At 52.1% G+C, this 17,437-nt stretch overlaps 1 protein-coding gene across 2 annotated transcripts in view; it reads left to right on the forward strand.

Annotated features, from left to right (window-relative positions):
• Nucleotides 1–16,763, forward strand: part of LOC111857395 (zinc finger protein 609-like) — a 58,891-nt gene extending 42,128 nt beyond the window's left edge. The window contains exons 1-8 of one of the 2 annotated variants that reach the window (XM_023838208.2): nt 3,563–3,696; nt 5,760–5,985; nt 9,503–9,590; nt 10,022–12,329; nt 13,069–13,465; nt 13,949–14,302; nt 14,436–14,514; nt 14,689–16,763. In XM_023838208.2, the coding sequence (XP_023693976.2) occupies nt 5,760–5,985; nt 9,503–9,590; nt 10,022–12,329; nt 13,069–13,465; nt 13,949–14,302; nt 14,436–14,509 (3,447 nt within the window). In that variant the 5' untranslated portion in view covers nt 3,563–3,696 and the 3' untranslated portion in view covers nt 14,510–14,514; nt 14,689–16,763. Of the gene's footprint in view, nt 1–3,562; nt 3,697–5,759; nt 5,986–9,502; nt 9,591–10,021; nt 12,330–13,068; nt 13,466–13,948; nt 14,303–14,435; nt 14,515–14,688 lie in introns of those variants that run through there. The other variant, XM_023838207.2, reaches the window with a different exon arrangement.
• Nucleotides 16,764–17,437: the final 674 nt, after the last annotated feature.

Genomic DNA, 17,437 nt, shown 5'->3' on the forward strand with positions numbered 1-17,437 from the left:
CTTCTCCCAGGACGAGTGACTGCTTCATCTATTAAACCTTCTCTCTGCCACGTTCCTGTCGGAGGGAGAAGTTGGGCTGCAGCTTCTAAGAAAGCATTGCAGGAAACCCTAAGCCCAGAGGTCTACCAGCAAGACTAAAGGTTTTGGCAAAACGACTGCCTTCCTCTGTGGCCCAAAGAGCACAAACCGCACCACCACTTACACTCAGCATGACTGGTTTGCTGGTTCCTCAGTTCCTCTGCCACAGTTTAGTGGCCCCTTCCTGCCTCTGACCTTCCCCCATGTTCTCCCATGAAGCTCACCATATGAGCAAAGATGGGCGTCAAATGTCCGCTTGCCGTCAGGTAGCACGAGCAGCCCATACGCCGAGCTGTGTCTAGCAATAAATGCAGATGACGGACTGCTACCTTGTGCTTACAGAGCTGTACCGAGGATCGGCCCTTAGGTTGGGCGCTGTCGTCAAGCAGTGTTGTAACATATCGTGTGACTAAGATGCCACAATGGCCTAACGAGTACATGCATGTGTCTACATATGCACTTCAGAACTTAATGATTTACAGCCTCCAACGCAGTGGAGGGAGGAAGGTGACAGTGTGAAGCCTGAGAACAGCACGTTACCCAGAATTCTGTTCTGTGACGTCTGCTATTTGCAAGATCTCAGCACCACTGGTGAGTTTTAGCAGGGTGTTTTATGTTCATTTATAAAATCTGCCTTTTTTTTGTTTATGTACTGGTGGCTAGCTGGTGGTTATAATTTCTCCTTCACATCTTAACGATGCATCTGATGTAACCTCAAGCCGAAAACCAGAGGTACAAGCTCCAGTGATTTCCTGCAGGTGACTCCTGTAGCATCTTGCCTTGTCCAGTTAGCCCCTCGGGTCGTTTTCTCCATTGCCTTCCCTTTAAATGCAGACCTGTTGCCTGGCAGCAAATTATAGGTGTTGGCATGCCACCCCCCCCGTCTCCCGTTCTCCCTCAGGCTTATGTTCCCTTTAACGCTCAAGCCAGACGTAGGTTTTGCTGTGGAGTGTGTTTCCTGACTCATCATCATCCCTGAAATCCAATAGCGCATCTCCAGGTAAAAATTTCCTGTTTAATTCATGCCATCGCATTGCTCCTCTCCTGCTTTCAGTCTGAATATCCGATTATTCCTGCAGCGATTGTTGGCCGGATTTCCATAAATCGGAGCTGTCTGTGCTTTTGAATGCTTAGAAGAGCTGATTATATACCTGTTCTTTCCGGTTGATGTTCCTACAGCGTGAGAATGGTTAGGCTAAGAGGGGGTGGGGGGTGGGGGCCTTGTAGCAACAAGTGGACGGTTGGCTGAAGCTGTTGCTAAGGGCCCGAATAGGAGGAATCTGTGAGCTCTGAAGCGGTCTCCTCGTCAGCCCCCCCTCCCCCAGCGACTTGAGGAGCCCAGGCGCTCAGCATCAACAGGAAGAGATCTGACTGGCAGGTGGTCAGCCGTGAAAAGTAAACAAGGAAGTGTGTGGTTTTCTGTGGAAGCGCTTTGGAGGAAGTGCGAGAACAGTTTGTAAAGGGCAGATATGGATTTATTTCTGTTATTTCATATTTTAATATTGCTAAGAAAGTGTTGTAGGCACATTTTTGGTTGTGATACCAGCATGAACGATTCGCAGAAGATGGGTTGTCAGGTCTGCATATCTGACGCTGTTCAGTGCATGTAGAATTACTGCGTGAGCTGGTGGGCGGATAGGTGTCAAACTCCTTCACACCATCAGTAATCTTACATGAGAACATTCTGTTCATAGATTTCTGACTAGAGCGCCACCCACAGCAGTGCAGTGGAAGAGCGATGCTGAAAGTGCTGTCTGTTCTCATGCATTATAGATGCTGCATGGTCTTAAATTAAGGGGCTTTAATGGCTGGCATGAATGCAGCCTGTCTGGCTGATTTAAGGGTCTCCCAAGACACGGTGGCAAACACTACACCAACGCAACTCCTCAGAAACACAAGCGATGTGGTGGGTCTCTGCCATCGAGGAAATTCTCCTCTAGACACCATTAGGTGGACATGGCACCTACATCTGCTGAGATCTTCCCACTGATGTAAGTTAGGAGGAGGCTGCTTCTGTCGTCTGTTCTCTGGTTGTTTCCAGCAGCAAGCAGGATTGAACTTGTCACATTCACACATGGCGAGTGAGATTTCCCACTCGCCCTTTTCGGCAATGTTCAGATACAAAGGTGTATGTGCTCTCAGAAGCCAGTGCAAAGGTCACATGTGGATCGAAACCACCATCTAGTCAGCCCCGTCTCGGGAGGGAATCGCTCGCACACGAGCTGTTTGCAGGCAAGCCAAGCCTCGACTGAAAATGATCGGTTGTGACTCTAATCCATCTGCATCTGCCATTTGATGGTTCTGGTACTGGCCAGCGGTGGTTTCCTTAAACCATGTAAAGCTAAATTACACGCAGTATTTTCTTTGACGGAGCAGAGTCTTCAGCAACACAAGGCTGCCCTGAGTAATGCTCAGGTCATAGGCCGAGTTCCTCCCCCGTCTGCCGCCAAAGCCACCCCTGGTGCCCAGTGGAGGAAGGCTGTGCTCTGAAAAGGAAAGTTAGCCATGGAGGTGCTCTTACTGAAGGTGGATGGGGGAAATGGCACTGGGCGTCTTCAGAAACCCACTCAAACCTGTTCTAACCGGTATGACTGGCTGAGCTCATGAGTCATAGCCGAGATAAGGCAGCGTAACATACTTAGCCATATCTGCCAAGGATCTACTGATAAACTGCTAATGTTTATCTCGATTCCCCATTCCTTCTGCTGCTCGTCAGGGACGGTCACTCGTCGTGATGTTTGGGTCCCAGTGGTTTTCTTCCATAGTCCTGTTACACAGGAGAATCGATGCTGAGTGAGTGGCATTGTCTTCGGAGCCCCTTTCCGGGTTTTGAGAACAGGTGGTGCAGTGTCCCCCAAGGTGCCGAGCGCTCCCGGTTTAGGGTCATTAAACCGTAAGTGTTGTAATCGTTAACAGGTTCTACTCGTGGCTTCTGCCCGGCTTGGCTCCGATACAAAGCCTTTTGTTTAATGATGGGGTGTTGGCATTTAACCTAGCAACCACCGTCCAACGGTGCATGGTTACCCTGAACTACTTGGCATTGGCTAGGAATTTAATAGTCCATAGATCCCTGCCCTGAAAAGAGTGGCCAGTGGCAGAAACCGTGCAAGAGTCAGGCTGAAGTGCTCCTCTGTTCCCTCGCACACAATAGGTCGCATTTATCATGGTGACACAGGCCGTGTCCTATTGGCCAGTGACAGGACAGAGCAGCAGACTCGAATAACCAGTCTTTTGCCACCAGCGGTTCCTCCGTAGCGACATTAAAATGACACATAATTACAAGCCAGCGTGTGTCTTTATTGAAACTTTCGCACCGGTTTCATTGGCTTGTTTACACAGTTGGGGTTGGAATCGTCACTGATGGTGATTTAATACCGTGAGGGTGGGGAGACGTGTGCATCGTGGCGACTTGCAGGGTGATATGTGACTAATGGTGGAGGTGTTTTCAAGCTGCCAGAGCCGTTTTTCTGTTTTTTTTTTTTTTTTAACCTGGTTTGTAACACTAAACAGGAAATCCTTACACTGCAGTGGTAACCTTGTGAATATGATGTATACAGTTGTAAAGGGAGCAGTTTAGACCTGTAGCATTTCTGTTCTCTCCATGCCCTTACTGGAAAGGTAGGCTCATGCTTTTGTTTTATTATTTGTTATTCCTCTTATCAGAGTGTGGTATTTAAGGTTAAATGGTGCTCACTCATCTGAGGAAGATATTTCAAAGGCATTTTTTTTCCTTTTTGGGTGAGACATTCTGCTTATGGTGGTGGCATTTGTGTTGTACAAACTCAGTGAAATGCTTGATATTGGATGGCTTAAAGTTCAGAGTTCAGACTTTTGGTGTAAGTTCTGTGACTGACTGCTGTACATTTGTTTTGAAGTTCAATGCAGCTGGTGGCTGTAATAATGCCGGAAATGTTATGTTGTAAAACCGCAGAATTGACCTGAGTGACGTAAAGTCCTTGCCCTGTACTTGATAGGCGTGACAGACCTTCTGATGAAGGCTGTTTTGTCCTCCTGTCAGCCGATGGGATTGAGCAGTAAATGCTGGTTTCTGATCGACTTAGGGTGCGGTAAACATTGAGCACGGTCTCTGAGTGTCGCATGGATGTTTCCCGCATGCTCAGTACCTGTACTTCATTGACTTTTAAACCATTTCCTTGGGGCCCTCCCCACCCTATTGTCCCTCTCTCCCTGGTTTCTGCGTTTCCTTCCTCATGTAGATTTGATCGGCCCATTGAGTCTTCCTCAGCAGATTCCCCTGGGCCCTAATTTAGTGACATGCTCTGCAGAGGAACAGCCATTTGTTTGAAGATGTCTTTCACTGGAGCAGTGTGCAGCTGCATCCGTGCTTGTCCTGTCTAGGTTTGCGTCCCCGGGCTCGTCGAGAACAGGCATTGGGAGTTACCCCTGGGCCTTTGTCACTCCAGGGACCAGCGCTATTCCAACTTTAGCAGATCCAACGCGGTGTAAAGCTCTCCTCAGGGTGAAGGTCGGACTGAGTGGATTGCTCATTCCTTGAGGAGGCAGTCGGCGTCGCTCTGCTTAGCAGAGCTGCTAACTTGGCAGGGGGTGTCCAAAAACAAACACGTGCAGCCATTAGGGGGATAAGATGGGTGGAAAATGACACCATGTGCCACTGGTCCCTAATGATTCGCTGTATTCCCCCTGCCTGCTCGTGCGGAAAGGAGAGGGCAGCCAGCGTCAGCCCCTCTGAGCCGCCCTGCGGCACCCGGCTCTGCCGCGCCCTTTCATCTTCTCAGTCGGGATTTGCCTCGGAGAGCTTTGGTGCTCGGCTGAAACCATCCTGGCAGATGTCATGACTTCAGAGAACCAATCTGAAGCACGGCTCTGGGCGTGAAGCAAAGGGCTGCCGCCTTAATCAAAATTTCTGTGGATTTTTCCCTGTCGGACACAAACCGCTTAATTCCAGTCTCGAATCCACAGACGGGAAGTGTACCCCACCACTCCCATAACGTCCCTGCCCCCAGGCCCACCACAGGAAGGGCGCCATGCCGTCTTCCCTTAGCCAGGAAGCTAACAGCCCAAACGACTCCGTAATCCACGCTAACGGTGTGGTTTGGAAGGCCGCAGCTGTGAGGAGGGCGTTAAAGCCTGAGCGACAGGGTTCAGCCTTGTGAGGGTGGATGAACCTTATGGGTGCTAAGAATCCAGCAGTCATCTGTGTGCTGTGGAAGTGGCTGGATGTTTCTCTCTCTCTCTCACACACTCTCACACGCGCACATAGACATGCAAAAACACACACACACATGCACACGCACAAAATCATATTCACAAGCATATGATCGACCTGTAGCAGCTGTCCTCCACCTGCCTACAAACCAGGACTGTATCCGCATGGTGGATAAAGTGTGATGCAGCCGGGTCAGTTGGGCTATGAGTTTATTTTAGCTGGGTGATGGGGGCAGTGGGATCCATCCTCCTTTAGTAGCAGGGTTGGGGGGATCTCGCCAGCTGTCGCAGGGTTACCTTACGCTCTGTGTCATCATTAGTGCCTGGGAGCAGAGTTGCTTTGTGTAGGGTGATCGCAGTGAGATCTGCTCCGTCCATCCATCGACAGCCTCAGGCTGCGTCCGTGTGTTCCCGTTGCTCGACCAGAACGCAAACAGAGCGACTCGTATCTGCAAGGCTTTAACCTGATCTCTCTACTCCCTTTCTCCCCACAGATGGAGTCTCCGGTCTCCACCCCCGCCCCTCCCCCACTGCAGCTGCTGGCTCCGGTGTCCCACGGCGACATCGCCTCCCCGTGTGAGCAGATCATGGTGCGCACGCGCTCCGTGGCAGTCAACACGGCCGACGTGGGCCTGGCCACCGAGCCGGAGTGCCTGGGCCCGTGTGAGCCGGGCACCAGCGTCAACCTGGAGGGCATCGTGTGGCAGGAGACTGAGGACGGTAAGGGCCCACGGGAGCGGGGAGGAGGAGGGTGCCCAGGTCATGTGACCTCACTGATGACGGCTTAGAGGCAGCTCTTTACTCCCTTTATAGCCTGCACAGGTTGTCTGGTAGGAACCTGCGATGATGACATCCAGTTGAAATTTATGTGCAGATACACACCCATGCTACTCATTAACTATTGTGTTCAGCAACTATACACAAGTTATTTACAGTTGTCTGTGGTTTCTGTAAACTGAAATATAGAAAGCGTAATCTACACATTAAATAACACATACACTGACAACTAATTATATGCTAATAACAGCTAACGGCACTAGTAGATTGTGACAGATATAAAACCCGTGATATGGTGGAGCACCGTGAGAAGCTCTCTGCAGTGACGCAGTCACTGCCCCGCCGTCACGCTGCCGTGTACCAGTAGGCCATAGTAACGGCTTCCCTTTAATATCAGTGTGATCTTCAGCCTCAGACGTCATCATTGTCCGGTGCACGAACAGCCTGCATCTCACAGCACGTGTAGTTCATTCTCTCAGGTTTTCGCAGTGCTCCCTGAGGCTGTGCCCAGACCGCTCCTGGGCCAGGAGGGCAGCCATTGCTGCAGCTGGTCGCCTGACATGTCCGGCTGGACAAGAGAGCAGCCTTCAGCCCTCCTCCCTTGCTGGCGTGTGCTTGGCACTCCTTAACTAGGGTCTGTCCTCTCTGCCTGGACAGAGTTAGCTCGCTTGTTGAATAGCTGTGCTTTGAGAAGGCTTATTCCTGCGGACGGCTGTGTAAACCACTCTCTCACACTCTCTCTCACACTCTCACTTCCTTTCTCATACTCTCTCACACTATCGTATGCCAAGTGCTCTCCGAAAGAGACCGGCACTGTCATTTAGAGAAATCCGCATCCCTCCGCCTCCGATATGCTGCATCTGCGTTGTCAGCCGGAGGAATCATTACCCTGGTGCTGTGCATCAGACAGGAATACAGATCAAACTGCCAGTTTCCTGTAACCCCAGCAGGGCTGTAGTTAATCTTCGCAGCACCGCTAAGCCCCCACATGCCGCAGGTACAGTTGCCCCCGGTTTCATTTTCTACCTCTTTTCACCCGTTCATGTTGCTCCTGTGAAGTGGCTGGATTTTTCTGACCATGTACATGGGTGTGGTTGCACCGCTGCACCGTCGCCATGGCGATTCTCTATCACCTCCCTGGTTCCTCTCCCAGTAAGTCAGGCGCACTCGCCAAGCCCTGCAGCAGACCTCAGGGTTATCTGGAGAGGGGGGGGGGGTGTCCCTACCTCTTCACAGAAGCACTCTGAGACTGCCAGTGTCCCCCTTGGGCCATAAGGGCCCATGGTGCTTTGACTGGCAGGTGGGGGAAGGGTCAGAGATCATTCTCTGCAGGCTTGTCCTCGATTTAGGGCTGGGAGTGGGAGCATGCGGGGGGTGGTTGTACCTAACTAATGGAGCTGCTCTTTGGTGTCCTGCTTGACCCACGGGGGGTTGGTGACTTCTTTGTTATTCGGTGTCATTAGTGAGTTGCTACACACAGCTGTTGGCAGGAAGCCCCTCGCTAGCCAGGGCTGCTGGAGGGGTGCGGTGCTCAGGATTTTAATTTCTCTGCAGTGTTGATAATCAAATGCATTGGGATATTTAACTTTGGTGTTCACATATTCTCTTGTTCTTAGACACACGCTTATAGAGGTGTGAGTGATGCTGGGGGTCTGAGCAGCCGTCCTTCCCACACCGCCTATTCTGCTTAGGATGGACATGAAATCTGCGATCAACTAGGCAAACAGACCCACCCATTATCCCAATGCACCATGTATAATAATAATAATTGATACTTCATTGTTCCCCATTGGGAAATTCTCTTTTCACCTCCCCTAAGTTTGGCCATGAAGGGCAGCCCCCATTGCGGGGGTTAAGGGCCTTGCTCAAGGATCCACAGATATGCCGAGGCTGGGCTTGAACCGCCGACCTTCTGATCACTGACACAGAGGCTTAGCCCACTGAGCCACACCCTGCCCCGCATGGGTCTCCTTATCTACACCCTGATTTTGGCCCTGGGGTGGCCAGTGTGGTATGCAATGCATGCTAGTCTGAGGGTGTGATCCGCCCGTCCTCCTCACGTACCACGGTACTAGAGGAGCCTTCTGACGTGTCACACTTGAAATACATAGCTGCATGTGTGCTTGTGTATCTGTACGCATGCATTGCTGCCTGCATCTGTGCATGCCGACCCAAAATGCAAACCAGACCTGGACTGGCGTACCAGCCCTGTGAGCTCCAGGGGCATCACACTGCAGAGCATGCAGATGTTTGGGATGGGGTGGCCAGGAGAGCAGCGTTTCTTGGGCCAGTAAAGTGTGATGCCGTCCAGCATTCCTACAGCGTTACGCGTGATACCCGCTGCTGGCTCCGGTTATTTCGGGGGGGCTGAGCTGGACCTGAGGGTCAGTGCTCGGGTGAGGGTTCCGGCCACCCCCAACGCTGGGCCCGCATTGTGGGACTGTCTCACACCTTTGGGGATACAGCCTGTGTTTGTCACACCTGTATTTACACCTCATCCTAATCCGGCTTGGGCTTGGGAACATGGCTTTGCGTTTGGCAGCCTCTCACCACAGGGGAATCGTATTTAGGGTTCTGCAGGAAACGGCCGGCAGCCTGATCCAATTGTCTCACGATTTGGCCCATCGGGCACAGACCTGCTTTCTTAGTCTTATTTGCCATTTTGCTAACAATTGTAATGAAAATTGCTTACAGATGTAATGGTAATTATTCTGGAAAGCTGCTGGCTGCTTCTATTGATCCATCTTCTTGAAAATCCAAACCAAATGAGGAGCATCTTGCCAACATTGTGCTCACTGGAGACCCTGAATGATGCCGCGGTCTAGAGCTTCAGCTCAGCTGCCTTGCCTCTGCTTTCCGGAGTGACAGCCGCCGTCTTGGAACGGAGCTTGTACTTGTATCCAGTCCTCCCAGAATGCATGTCTGTGATGTTAACCATTTGATTTCCATTTCCTTCGTTATCGGCTTATTGCCCTTTACTGCATGCCAAATTGCAAAGCGCATGCAAACACATCCGCTAAAATCGTTATGTTGCCGTCATGCCTGATAGGATTACAGCTCTGTCATGGGTTGGCTGTTTGTGAGACGCTGCTCTACATGTTGAGGGTTTCCCAGCTGGTTGGCCTGGAACCCCTGACCATACTTCACTCCTTTGACTAACTCCAATTAGCAGAATATTGGTTGTTTGAGACCAGCTTTAGTGAACCCACACGTCTGTTCCTCCGCAGCATCTGTTGTCTATTGCCCCCTAGTGGCAGTGGGTAGAGATGCAGGCGATTGGCTGAGCCATGGTTCTTCAGGGGATAAACAAAACGCTGTCAGGATTCCCTCTCACTTGCCCCATGGATGCGTTATGCTCAGTGCTGCGTGTCGCCAGTCAGTGTGGGGGGGTGCTGCTGAGTACCTGCAGAGCCAGGTTGTGGTAACTTCTATTCTCAAGCCTGCTTCCTTGTTCTTGTAGGAATGTTGGTGGTGAACGTCACCTGGAGAAATAAGACTTATGTTGGCACCCTCCTGGACTGCACCAGGCATGACTGGGCCCCCCCAAGGTAAGCAGACAAATCTCATTACTGAGGGAATGCTAATTTACTAATTTAAGTATAATTGCCTTCATTGATTTCATATTTCTTAATATAATTACATGGCACTGAATATTCACTATAGATATGTAACCCTACCTTACATGGTTACTCGAGCTTCCTTTTTTGTACATGGTTGATGGTATCTGCTGAGAGCAGACTGTAGTTTAATAAATGCTGTCTATTCTTTAGCAGTCAGATTATGTTCTTTTTACCATTTGAGCTAATGAGCAGAAAGCAGATCAGATTTATCTGTCCGCATGTATTGCCCAGCAAGCTGGGTGGCAGTCCTATGAGAGATTCTCCCCCCCAGCTAAGAGTGGTTGTCTGTTTAATTCCCTTATTTTTAGCTATGTGAGGGGGGGACCAGGGGAGTTAGCTATCTCCATCTTCCTGCTCAGGTTCTGCGAGTCTCCTACCAGCGACTTGGAGATGCGGAACGGCCGAGGTCGAGGCAAGCGCATGAGACCCAACAGCAACACCCCCGTTCATGAGAACAGCAATTCCTCCGACAACAAGGGCAGCAACAACAGCAAGACACGAGCCGGCTCCAACAGCAAGGGCAGACGGGGAAGCCAGAACTCCTCTGAGGGCCGCACACCACCCAACAGCAATGCAGAGGACATCAAGGCTAGCCCGTCTTCTGCCAGCAAGCGCAAGAACAAGCCCCCGTCAGACATGGAACCCAACTCAAGCTCGGAAGACACCAAGGGCAGCAAGCGAATGCGCACCAACTCCAGTGGCAGTGGTGCTCAACCCCCCGGCCTGCCAGTTTCCACGATCAAGCCAGAGCCCCTGCCACCCCCACTAGACCGGAGCTGCCCCTCGCCTGTCCTCATCGACTGCCCCCACCCCAACTGCAACAAGAAGTACAAGCACATCAACGGTCTGAAGTACCACCAGGCACGTGCCCATAATGATGACGACGTCAAGCTTGATCTGGACGGTGACAGTGAGTACGGGGAGGACTCGACGTTACACCCGGAGCCTGGCGGCTGTAATGGTGCCTCCATCTTGCAGAAGGGCTGCCTTTCCCCCGCTCGCTCAGTCACCCCTAAAGGCAGAGGCTTTGATGCTCAAAGTCCTTCTCCTTCTGCTGGCAAGTTTGGCTCCAAACAGCCAAGCAAGAAGAAGCCTGGAGATGGCGATCAGGAAACTGGGGCGATGCCCATGGACGGCTGTGAGGATGGGCCGTGTCTCACCGACGAGGCCAGCAATGATGGCATGGATGACAAGAAGGCTTCCGACAAGGATAAATCCAGGAAACCAGGAGGTGCCAAATCAGACAAGTTGCCGCAGAAGAGCATAAAATCTGCTCGGCCGATAGCTCCAGCCATGCCCGGCCAGCAACTCTACCCTCTTCCAGTCACACCCTATACAGCTGGGGGCCCAGTCTCTGGTCCTGCCATGACCACTGTTGTGCAGGCCATTCCCAAGAGCCCACAGCTGAAAGCCATTCAGCCCAAGCCCACTGTGATGAGTGACCCATCGACAGCCAACCCAGCCCTGGGCAGCTCCAAGGATAAGAAAAAGAAGGACAAGAGGAAGAAGGAGGCATGCAAAGATGCAGAAAGCCCCAGGCCTCAGGGAAAGGGCGGAAAACCTGAGGAGGGCAAGAGTCCATATTCAGAGTCCTCTGACCCAGGGGCCAAGAGTGAGGGACTCCTTAATGGCTCCTCAGACCCCCTTCAGAGCCGCCTGGCCAGCATCAAAGCTGAAGCGGACAAAATCTACAGCTTCACCGACAACGCTCCTAGCCCTTCTATAGGCGTGGCCAGTCGCATGGAGAGCAGCACTATGGGCCAACCGCTGACACCGCTTCACGTCGCCGCTCAGAACGGCGCTGACAACGCCTCCGTGAAGACCAACAGTCCTGCTTACTCAGATATATCTGATGCCGGGGAGGACGGTGAGAGCAAAATGGAGGCCATGAAGGCCAAGTCAGAGGAGCAGGCTGTGAGGGAAGGAGCCAAGAAGGCCTTATTCCCCTCTCAGACTCCCAGCAAGGATTCACCGTACTATGCCAATTATGATACCTACTACTCCCCTGGCTACGCCAACCCCAGCCCGGGGGGCTCCAGTGCTGCTGCAGGAGCCGCTCCTCTGACCGAGGGAGGACAGCCTGTGAAGGTCAAGAAGGAAGAGGAGCCGGAGCCTCGGGAGGTGAAGGTGAAGCCAGAGCCACAGGATGAGCGGAAGCCCGAGCTGAGTGCCCCCAGCCAGCAGCAACCCTCGGTCATCCAGCAGCGCTCCAGCGTCTACATGCAGCCGCTCTACTACAACCAATATGCCTACGTATCTCCTTACGGCTACCCTGATCAGGCCTACCACAACCATCTGATGAGCACCAGCCCGGCCTATCGACAGCAGCAGGAGGAGCGGCAGCGGCAGGCGGCAGCCGACAAGAAGACTGAGGCGGCCCTGAAGGAGCGGGAGGCCTCCATGAAGGAGGAGTGGAAGCAGAAGGCCTCCATCCCCCCGACTCTGTCCAAGGCACCCAGTCTCTCGGACCTTGGCAAGGCCCACCACCCCAGTAAGTCCAAAGACTCTTCGTCGGATGCCGTGAAATCCGTCATCATCCCGAAAGGCGAGGATGCAAAGGCACAGGCCCAGCCGTCAGAGGGTCTGAAGGCAAAGCTGGGCGAAGGGGCGCACCACGGCAAGGAGGAGCCCAAGCCGGGAGGGGACCACGCCATGTGGTACAGACAGGTAAGCATAGCCCTCTCTGCTCCTCATCCACCTTTCTCCCTCCTCTGTAGAGAAATAATCCTCATCACTATTCTCATGAAATCATTCAGCCTCACCCAGCACTACCCATCCACTTTACCAGCAAGATGTGATGCTAGCAGCCTTTGTACTGATGTTGAGGTCCCATATAGACATGTGGAACTGCGTTGGAGTGTTGGCCTTCCTGTTGTGAATATGATACACTGGCCTTGGGCTGTGTGTGACCCCAGGGTGTGAAAGCAGAGACTTCAGTGCATCATAGTGATATCTGTATGTTTGAAGAACTGCCTGGGCCAGTTTGGGTTCATCCACTAAACCAGTTTTTGTCAAGCAAATAATGCTAGCAGTGGTTTGGCTGAGAATAAACCAGAAAATAATTTTCTAATGCTGCTTTAGGGAAGTTGCTGCCAAGTGGTTTGTGAGTCACTGACTTGCTGAGTAGAAGACTGAACCCAGATTGAGCCAGTGAGTCAGAGCATGTAACCTGGACTTGTGCTCCTGAAATAGACTGCTGTGATAGCAAGTAAACCTTTGGTTCTTTAAAAGCCTCAGCTGAAACCATCTGACAGTTTTGGCTCATTAGCTCCAGTGGCAGTGCACTGAAGTGTCTGAGAGATTAAAAGCTGGTTTGAGCTGCGACCAGAGCTCCAGCTCCAAGAGCCTGAGTCACGCACATCCTGCTGTCCCTGTAAAGCCGCTGACTGACTCCTCTGCTCCTCAGGAGACGGAGGCACGCCTCTGGCCCTACGTGTACCCCAGCAAGTACCCTGAGGCTCAGAAGCAGCAGCAGGAAGAGGAGCAACGCTGGCGGGAGGAGAGGGAGAGGGAGCGGGAGCGGGATAGAAAGGGCAAGGAGGAACGGCCACGACCCAAGGAGGCCATGACTAAGGAGGAAAGTAAGGAGAGCTCTGACCCTCGTTCGGTGGCCACCCCGTCAGAAGAGCACCGGAGCATCGCCAAGGATCCCCGGGCGGCTGCTCACATGGCCTTCTCCTCCTCGCTGGCACAGCACCAGTCCTACATGCCCTACGTGCACAGCTACCCCTATGGACAGGGCTACGACCCCGGGCACCCCGGCTACCGCGGCATGCCCTCCGTCATGATGCAGAACTACCCCGGTGAGAGGCGGGGCTTTTCAGACAGGACTTTGGAATTGGGGGGTTGGGGGTCAGTCGTACTTTCACCAAGGGGGTGACAAAGCATGTTCTTGGTGGAGGCAGCCTGTCTGTGTGATCTACCACCAGAATTAATAACGTGGGGACAAAAAGAATCAAAATTACTTAATATTTAGGGGGTATCCTCAATGCAAGTAAAGTTTCCCAGATTATTACCCTCCATGGCTGATATAATTATCAATATACCGATATACTCATATCCCGACACAAAATACAGAATGTGTGTGTGTATATGCGGGTGTGATGTAGCAATGACTGAAAGGGTTGCAGATGTAGTTAAGGAACAGATCAGTTTCAGTTAGTCTGTAAAGAAGATGGGTATCTGGCCCTTGTACAGTGTCTGCCGCCTGACGCGCCTGTCAAAGGCCACATGCCATTATTGCTGATGTCCGTTTTCCTCCCTCCTGGGCCTTGTGGTCCCCACAGGGTCTTACCTATCGGCAGGTTACTCATTCCCGCCGTACGGTGGCAAGGTGGCGGCCGCAGAGGAGGGAGAGAAGGCCCGCGGCAGCCCCACGGTGAGTGCCAAGGGGGCCCCGGACGCCAAAGCTCTGGACATCCTGCACCAACACGCTAGTTACTACAAGAGCAAGTCACCAACGGCGGCTGACAAGGCAGGCCACGAGCGGGAGCGAGAGCGGGGGGGCGTGCCGGAGCGCGACAGGGATGGGGAGCGGCCGCGCTCCTCCCCCTCCCAGCGCATCATGCCCCCCCACCCCCACCACCACCACCTGGGCTACCCGCTGCTCTCAGGGCAGTACGACCTCTCCTATGCCACAGGTGAGCAGCTAGAATCACCCGCTTTCTGCCAAGCCTGGGGCATTGTCACTACACCAGGACATGTAGATTGTCTGAGGGCGTGAGCTTGCCCAGATTACCCTGCCGTGGCATGACATTACTCCCACTCCCACAGGTCTCTCCTCATCAGCCATTGTTGCCAGTCAGCAAGCCTCCACACCCTCCCTGTACCCTCCCGCGAGGAGGTGAGACCGGTAAGACCCTGGCTGGGAGCACGCATGTGCGCGCACACACACACACACACACACACACAGGCACGCGCGCAAACACACACACCTACCAGAGAAAGTCAGCATTTATTTATTCCTTGGAAATCCTTAAATTACTTGTTGCGCACTGTACTTTGAAATGTCTTGTTTATTCCACAGGGAGACCTGATTGGCTACCTCAACCTTACAGGAGTCATGTGACTGGATCACATGACGAAGCGTGCAGAGTTTGTTTAGACATCAGTTAAATGGTGTTCATTTTGTATTTTTTTATTTTTTCGGCTTTCCGCCTGGATGTTCAGCAGGCTGTCCTCCTCCCAATGGGCTTGCGCATGGGCCCCCGGGCCCCCGAGCCCTGCCCTCTCAACACGCAGCTGGCCCCAGAGCTCTGTTTTGCACTGTGGCGGACTTGCTAGACGGAAGAGATGCTACCTGAAGGACCTTCATCCAGTCAGTTTCTCTTTTGCAGTAATATTTGAGGGGGGGGAGCAAATCCCTGAAGAGAAATGAAATCACTACAATTTGAGAGGGTTTTAATGCTGCCTCTAGCACACTACTATCTGAGAAGGGGTGGGGAGACATCCCCACTGGGCCAGTGGATGTAGGTGCAGAGGTAACCACGGCAACACAGCTCACCAGCAGAGCCCTTCCATCTATCTCCGCCGGGGCGTGAACATCACCCTGAAGAAACAGAGCAGGGAGGCTCCTCACGCTGCTGGGCCCCCCAGTGCGTCATGTGACCTGCCCCCTTCTAGTTTCTATTGGGTGCTGCAGAATATGAGAATGCCATCTGCCTCTGGCTCCTACCTGCAGGGTGTGATGAGTGTGGGCAGGGACGAGGATGAGGAGCTGGCTGCAGTGCATTCCTCTCACAGTTCAGGAGACCGTGTTTGGTCCCTGGATGGGACGCCATGGCAAGCTTTGGGGGGGTCTTTCTCAGGGTGTCCCCCTCCCTCCAAGTCGAACGCATCCCATTCTCTCCCAGAACACAGCCTCCCCCGCATGGTGTAAATTAGCACTGAAAAGCATTAACCCGCGCCGAGCCACGCCTCCTGTCCACGCCATGAGGTTCCCGTCTGCTTTCTGTATATAGTGTACAGAGGAATTATTTTAAAAAGGCAGTCGGACGAATTTGCTACCCTTTCTTCTCTTAGCCTTTATCTTTTTTTGTACTATTGTTGATATGATATGGAAACGGTAGCTAATGATGTATTTGAAGTGTCCCTCCTGTCCCAGTAGCCCTGGTCTGCACCACTAACCCCCTACCTGATTATTCCCCCATCGGGAAATGAGGGACCTCAAGGCGTTCGTGCCTGTGTCTGTTCTTAGACCCTCTCCAGGAGGGGTGAGGCTCTCCTTGGTCTTGGTCCATTTGCGAGCAGGTGTTTCCATGGAGACTACAAAATACTGCCTGCCAGGGAGACAGTAACTCGGGTTTGTAGGTCTTGCTTCTTAACCCATGGGGTCAGGGGGAACCTGCACCAGGTGGGGCTGGAAGGGACAGGAAGCAGGCCTAGCTTCCTGCGGGGGTGGTCCAGTCCAGTCACTTCTCAGACCTGTTTTAAAGATGTTCTTAAATTCAAAGAAGTTGCAGTTTTGAAGTCCGGATGGCCCAGTTCATGGATTTGTGACGTTCAGACACCTGCCCAAGACAGAAGCTTCCGGTTTGAAGCAGTTCATGTGCTTAACTTTCCAACACCTTCTGTAGGTTTCTGCTCTTCTGGATGTTTTTAAATGGAGGTGGTTAAAGGCTAAAGGGGTTTTTGTGGGGGGGTGGGGGGGGGGCTCTTGAGTCTTTAATTTATTTGAGTATTTTTCCCCTGTTACTTTTACCAATCATGGGATTGATCTGTCAGTCTTTTACCACAACACGGCCATTGCTGAGGCACTCATCTTAAATGGTGCTGGATGCAGGGCGGGTTGGGGTGGGCTGTCCCGCTCTTCCTGCAGTGACACCCCCACCCTCCTCCTCCACCGTTCCCCCGTGTCGTTCATTTCCAGTGGACAGTGGTTCAGTATCAGTCGGTACTTGAAATAAAGATGTTTACAGTTATTTAGGTTTTTTGTTTGTAGTTGCTGTGTTTCATTTTGTTCTTCAGGTTCATCAAAACCCCCACCAACCCCATCAGAGTTCTTATGTAAAGTGTACATTTTGAGTTTTCTTTTTTATACAATACTGTAACTTGCCTTTGTACATTTAGGCAAAAAAAATAAATCTTTTTATGAGACAATCACACCTGTCCTACAGAGTGGCTTTGTCACTGAGAGGTGAGTGTCCAGGTTGGGCCGGTGCTGACTGGATTCAGCTTAGCAGGTTTCAACCTGGACAGTCCTTAGATCGGAGGCCAACTAGGAAAGCTGGGTTGCTCCTGGAAGAGGTTAATGTGGCCACCAGGTTAGCCCACCTGTGGTCTGAGTGGGTCACAGTGCCCTAGTGCAGTGACAGACACTCTGCTGTAAAAATGGTGCCGTCTTTCAGATGACACATAAAACGGAGGTCCTGACTCAGGTCATAAAAGATCCCTGGGCACCCTTGCAAAGAGTAGGGTTGGTACCCCAATGTCCTGGCTAAAATTGTTTACTGTGGCCCTATCACTTCTGACGACCTAATTATCCCGTGTCTGATGAATTCTCTCCTGCCCCTTCACCACCTTAGCTGCAGTGTGGTGAGCGTACTGGTGCAGAATGGCTGCCGCCACATCATCCAGGTGGGGGGCTACACAGGGGTGGTGGTCGAAGTGGGTTTACATTGCTTCTGAAAAGCGTTCTAGGTGTGTTGAAAAGCACTATACAAATGTAACATTCATTCATAACCTATATCCTTTTCTGCCTGTTATACTTGTACTGTTTCTTTGGTCATTATGTACCAGACTGGCTTTAGATCGACTACACAGGCTTTAGGAGTGAA

The sequence above is a fragment of the Paramormyrops kingsleyae genome, chromosome 13, assembly GCF_048594095.1.
Source record: "Paramormyrops kingsleyae isolate MSU_618 chromosome 13, PKINGS_0.4, whole genome shotgun sequence".
NCBI classification, from domain to species: domain Eukaryota; kingdom Metazoa; phylum Chordata; class Actinopteri; order Osteoglossiformes; family Mormyridae; genus Paramormyrops; species Paramormyrops kingsleyae.